This window comes from Coregonus lavaretus (assembly GCF_964263955.1).
Source record: "Coregonus lavaretus genome assembly, contig: HAP1_SCAFFOLD_372, whole genome shotgun sequence".
Classification (NCBI taxonomy): domain Eukaryota; kingdom Metazoa; phylum Chordata; class Actinopteri; order Salmoniformes; family Salmonidae; genus Coregonus; species Coregonus lavaretus.
This window is the reverse complement of record NW_028160424.1, coordinates 18,834-25,454: the sequence shown is the minus strand read 5'-3', so window position 1 is coordinate 25,454 and position 6,621 is coordinate 18,834. Positions and strand designations below refer to the sequence as shown.

Sequence of the window (6,621 nt, the reverse complement as noted above, 5' to 3'; positions counted from 1 at the left end):
GAGGTGGAAATTGAGGACGTGCGAGGGCAACCGGAACAGAAGATGAGGGAGTACTGGGAGAGAAAAGCCTGGCAGGTTCCAGAATCTCCAGCATAGCGCTCCGGAAGTAAGCAAGGTTCTCGGGACACCGTGGTAGGCTGGGAAGAAGTGCCGCTGGTGGCAGGGTTGCTGAGAGTCTGGGGGATTAAAGTAGTGGCTGCTGCCTAATAGACAATCCGCTGACTTTCTCCGGCAATGTATGGAAAGCACAGCCGTGGCGTTCAGCCAAGGTCTGGAATCCTTCCATAAGGTTGTGAAGTAATTCCTCGTGTCTTGCAATGGTGGCTCAGTGGGAGGAGACGGCGTCGCAGAGCTTGTCCGAGTCTGCTGGGTCAGCCAGTTTGTACAATCAGGAATCAGGATAAGACCCATATGCAAACAGTTCAAATCATAGATGTTTATTACAAAACAGTGGGCAGGCAAACGACAGGTCAAGGGCAGGCAGAGGTCAGTATTCCAGGGCAGAGTCAATAAGGTAGAGAACGGCAGGCAGGCTCAGGGTCAGGTCAGGCAGAGGTTTGTAAACCAGGTCAGAGTCAGATATGTCCAGGACAGCAGGCACGCTCGGAGTCAGGACAGGTAGAATAGGTCAGAACCGGGAGAACTAGAAAACAGGGACTAGAGAGAATAGAAGTACGGGAAAAACACGCTGGTAGGCTTGACGAAACAAGACAAACTGGCAACAGACAAACAGAAAACACAGGTAGAAATGCACAGGGGATACTGGGAAATGACTTCATTAAAGTTTTCAACAAAGCCGATACCAGTCTGCAGAGGGGCACACATCCTTAAGGTCTCCCTCCATCTTATATAGTCCTCTTCAGTTTTCCCGCTCTTTTATTGCTCCGCCCACTTCCTTTGTCCCTGAGGACGGCTGAACTATTACTCCAACCAATCACCCGCTCCCCTGTCTTGCACACACACTCATGTTTAGTTTAAACATGACAAGGCCCTAAATTACACAAACCTCACCCCCTCATGCTGTAATCAATCAAGAAGATACCAAGGAGACAAAGGTCTAGCCCAAAATTTATTCAACCCTGGTGCTGCTCCCTTCACTGTGTTTGAAGAGAGAGACAAAAACAAACGGCCCAATTCAGTTAGCCACAAAGAATGTTAACTATATGTTCATGATTAACTCAATTTTATCTGATAATCCATTAAAAATACACATCAGGTGTGACAGATGTCCATTGTGTAATATAGACAGTATAGTACATTTTATTATCGCAGTACAGTATTTATTATACAAAGTAGCTACTATACTATACTATCTATACTTTTGATCATGATTATTTACAGGCATAGAACAATTAATTAGGTGACAGAAATAAGATGATGATGTAAAAAACAAGTGACAAGGGGAAAGGTGGATGGAAAATAACTAATAACAGATATGTGGTAACAATGAAAACTAACACAGCAGACTGTCTTCAGTAGTTTATGGATACAAAAGGATAGAGGGGTCTTTCTGGCGTGGGTTAAGAGGTATGACAGAAGCATATTGGAGGCAGATAGATGTTGTGACACAGGAGAGGGGAGTGGGCTGTCCTTCCAGGATAAGGACTCCACCAAGGTCACTCAGTCAGTCACTGCTGTGCTGCTGCTGCCCTCTGCTGGAGAGAACGTGTAACATTCAGTCACAATCACTGTGGTGACATTTCCAATAGATAGAGATCTAGAATCAGCTTCCCCTCCCCCAATCCTAACCTTAACCTTTAGTGGGATTTAAAAAAAAAATCTGACCCAAGATCAGCATCTAGGGGCAACTTCACCCTAAACCCAGGCACACTCCACACTGTAATGTTATGGATACACACTGAAAACAATGTGGTTAGCTGGTCACAATGTGATTATACAGTTTTTCATACAGCAAAACTAAAAAGACTAAGAAAGATTTGTGTGGTTAAAGAGTGACGTTTACAACACATAGCAATGTGGTGTTGTCTGTATCTTTGTTGAGAAATCAGCATCATCTGGTACAACAGACAGAGGAGACACCAACACTGACCTGTGTGGTCACCTGTAGAGCTAGTGAGCTGTAGACCACATTATCATCTGGTTCTGCTGCCTACAGAGGAGGAACAGGTAGAGAGGTGAACAGGGACAGTTCTGTTATAATGGAGGGTACAGTTTAAAACACAGTTCTCTGTGAAAGACAGTTGTAATTGTGATATGTGACATAAAGGTGATATATTATACCTATAGGTATAATGGTGACATAACCATGACTATATTAACACTGAGGAAAAAATCACCTACTGTTGTTTCTGATAACATAATACTAGCTGTGGCTAATCAACAGAGCAGCTTTACCTTGGCCTGTACTTTTAGTTGGGCCTTGTGCTGGAGGATGACAGTGCTGTATGTGACATCATCATTATCTTCAGGAAATTGGGCCTGCTGGTAGAGAGAGACCCAGATAACAAAAACGTATTGTTGTATTGTTATAGTGTACATTTATCTATTGCTTGTTCCAAGACAGAAAATGATACTGTAAATACAATTGTTTACTAAAACAGATGCAAACAGCCATAATGTTGTCTAAGACCAACGATGCATGTGGCCATATGTTGACCTTCTGTTCTGTCCTGAACTGATCAGGCATCACAGTGCTGTACATCACGTCATGGTGGCTGTCTGGGTTTGGGCTCTGAGAAATGGACAGCACAGAAGGTAAACATATGGCTACATGCATAGGAAGACAGAGTATTGGAACTTCAGATACTCAGCTCAACACTGCAGGGATTGGAGAGAGAGAGAGAGAGAGAGAGAGAGAGAGAACCCAAGCTCACACTGCAGAGATGGAGTGATTGGTACTAGTCCAAGATCTCCACAGACCTAAACCAGGTTTATTCAGTTTGTACCTGCTGTGCTGTTTCTCTGGTGTATCTCACTATGCTGTATGTAATGTCCTGCTCAGGGTCAGCAGACTGCAAAGAAATAAATAGCAAAGAGAAACAGGACTTGTCTATTTAGCAACTAAACCACAGTTTGTTTCCATGATAGGATGCAGTCACAGATATATTTAGTGAACTGACAACTTCCTGTTCTCTGTCTTTTAAACAGCATTTTTCAACATCTTGAGTGCTATAAGACCTTGGGTTCAGTTAGAATATTGTACCTTTTATGTCAACTCATTGATAACCAACTGAAGAGGTAACACTAGAGTTAAATGGTAGATGATCCCAAATCATGAACAGAAAAGCAGATGGTTGAAAATAATATAATATAATAAAATAAGTGTATCCTACCACTGAGTTGTTAGTTGTCTGGTCCTTGGCCTTATTGTCCTCTGGAATAAAGAGGGAGATGTCAATTACTTCTGAGTTTGTTATAGTACAATAATACCTCTGAATGGATTTCTTATAGACAATTCCTCTAAATACTTTCTGTCATTCAAGATAAATCACAAGCAAGCAATATAATGTTGTTCACAATGACAATACGTTTTGTATTTTTCTAAACTATTCTCCTTTTTTATATTCACATAAAATGACTACTTACTATGCTTTGTCCACATCTTCCATGTGACTAGGATACCAGCTGTCACCACCACCAACATGCCCCAAGGAATCAGTAGGACTTTCACATCTATGGACCTGATGGATTACATAGAAGAACTTTAATTAAAAATACAATTAAAATAGATCATTATAAATTGATCATTTGTGAAAAAGTAATAACTTGTTGTTTACACTGTTGTGATAAATGGAACAATTATTTAGCTATTCACATGTGTGGAAGTTTACATTATTATTATTGAGATTATTACTATACAAATAACGTTGTTTTTAAAGTGTGCAACTTTAAAGTGTGCAAAATGAGTGAGAATAACACCAACATTGCTGCTACGTCTCACAAGGCAACCACAGAGATGTTCTACCAAGACGAAGTGCTAACAGTCTCTATATGCATTTAGGGAGGGTATTTGGTTAGCTTTAACTGTTGTAGCGTATGATAAAATTGTAATGTTTCTTTGTGTTCATATTATCAGCCAATTGCCATAATATGTGGGATATTACAGCTGAATGAGTGATAATAACCTCTGGTGGACGTCCTCCATGTTCCCATCAGCTCCTTGACTTGTGTTGTCAATCTGAACAGGCTCAGCAGTTGGAGAGACAGAGGGTTGTTGATTGGTTGGAGCTTGGTTTGCTGTGAGGTAAAATAACAATGAAATCAATTAAATTAATGGAATACTAGATATTCAGGTTGTATTGCAACATCACATTCATAGTTAATATCACAATGTGGTCCTCTGTAGCTCAGCTGGTAGAGCACGGCGCTTGTAACTCCAAGTTAGTAGGTTCGATCCCCGGGACCACCCATACACAAAAAGGTATGCATGCATGACTCTAAGTCGCTTTGGATAAAAGCGTCTGCTAAATGGCATATTATTTATTTATTATTATTATTATTATTATTATTATTATTATTATTATTATTATTAATGTATTTCAGATTATGAAACAAAGTCAATCTGCTATAAAGGAATATGAAAACAGTAGCAGATTTTCACAGACTATCATCTATGTGAGGGCGTAAATCATGGAATAAATACATATTTTCATTGTGATATTAATGTAAGAAAATTACAGAATTTACATGTGAAGTAACTTTTTGGGACCCAAACAGACTTTACTTACTGATAGAGGGGGTTCTCTGTGTTGCAGTTTGTTGACTGACAGTGATGTGAACAGACATCACTAGTTCTCCCACTTCACACCAATACCAGTCAGTGTTCTCCATCTTCAGTCCAATCAAAGTCACTGTTAAGACTTTTCTGTTGTTGGCAACACTAGTCCGCATTAATGTCACTGTTCCATGTAAAGTCCCAGAATACGACACACAATCACCACCCATCCTGCACCACTTTATATCTCCAGAGTTACTATAGTAACAACGGACAGTGACACTCCCTCCTTCAACTGCAGTCACTTCCTGTTGGTCCACATAGAGTTCTGGAGTACCTGAACACAGAGGTAAAAAAACAAGAATTCAGAGAAGACAAAAGTGTTTTTACAACAGGCTTACAAATTCCTTAAAGCTGCAGTCTGTGATTGGTACATCCATTTTTGGTCTTTTAAATTCATAATAATTATATATAGCCATTGATTCTTGAAGAATTTAACTTGCCTCACTAGTTTAGTTCAACTGTTACCCCATCATGACCCCAAATAGAATCTTGTTTTACTCAGTGGTTTGTAAATAATGTAATTGTAAACATGGTCAGTTCTTGCACCTACGTATACAGTATAGCTCTGTCTATGAATTTCAGACTGGTTACACATTTATCATTTCATTTGTTGTAAAATGAAATGTATAATTGGGTCATTATTTTGTGTTTGACATTGCAGGTTTACAGGACAATCCATAGGACATTGCTGAGCACTATTCATTCTACTTTACTAGATACAAACAGTGAAGGGATCTTACCTAAAGTGACAGATAGGTAGAACCATTGTATCCTGATATCTGGTCCTCCATTGATCTCCACAACACACCTGTAATTCTCAGAGTCCTGTGACATCAGGTTAGTCATGGTCATAGTGAAGATTCTCCTGTTGATGTCATCAGAGATTGAGGCCTTACTACTGCTCTTAGGATGGTCAGTGCGTACCACATAAGAACATCCTTCCCAAAGTAATCCTTTACACCAGTATTTCACATGATTTATGTAATACTGATCATAGTGACATGGGATGGTGATGGAGCCTCCTGTCTGCACAGACACATGCCTCACTGTGGACACATCAACACAAAACACATTTAAATTAGAATTAACATTTAACAGAATCTGTACAAAGGAAAAATACAAAATGAATCACATTGCTCCAACACTTTTACACAGCTCGTTCATGATTGAGATTGATTATACAGTATTTTAAGTGAATAGACCCAGGGGACTTCGCCCTTAATTCATAGAAATAGTACCCTTACCTGCTGAGAGTACAAAGAGGATGAGGGTGAGGATGAGGAAGAGGAGGAGGAGGAGGAGGGAGAGATGAAGAGCCATGTTTATGGTTTCAGTCTGCCTGGTATATTATATGGTACCTGAGCACAAATGTGTGTCAAGGACCAAGGTACCAGCCAGAATGACTCTACTTCCTAATGTTAATAGACTTCACTGTCTGTAACTCTCTTCCTGCTTCTGTTTGTGTGTACATGGCCCCCTCAGTGGCAGATAGCAGCTATTGCATCATATGGACTAGTTTAACCCCAAAATCATAGTCACTAAAATATATTTCAGCTTTCTCTAAGGGCTCTTTGGGACCAAGAGTCACTACTATCCTGTTACCCTCTACTGGAACATAGGCCACTAATGATACAAAGATTTGATAATTGGGTGACATGCACAATATTTCCATTGTCAAAAATCTATATTTCGGTATATAAGAAACGATATGATAAATGTACTCTATGTGCTAGACATTGATAGATTTGAGGGGTCATGTGCTACAGCTATGTAGTGATGGGTACTAGACCAAGACCTCCACAGACTCTCATTTTAAACCAGGTTCATGGTTCAGGGTCCTCCGGACCACAACCCAGTCTGATATTATTTTACGTTCAACAAGA

The 6,621-nt window shown here is 40.0% G+C and overlaps 1 protein-coding gene across 1 annotated transcript; it reads right to left on the bottom strand.

Annotated features, from left to right (window-relative positions):
* Positions 1-1,082: 1,082 nt before the first annotated feature.
* LOC311121835 (polymeric immunoglobulin receptor-like) lies at positions 1,083-6,058 on the bottom strand (the record flags this gene model as incomplete). The annotated part of the gene is made up of 8 exons (XM_084196278.1): positions 1,083-1,655; positions 2,907-2,972; positions 3,294-3,334; positions 3,547-3,641; positions 4,086-4,197; positions 4,689-5,012; positions 5,479-5,784; positions 5,983-6,058. 8 exons carry the CDS (start codon positions 6,056-6,058, stop codon positions 1,629-1,631), a joined length of 1,047 nt encoding a protein of 348 aa, XP_084052404.1. The 3' UTR covers positions 1,083-1,628.
* Positions 6,059-6,621: the final 563 nt, after the last annotated feature.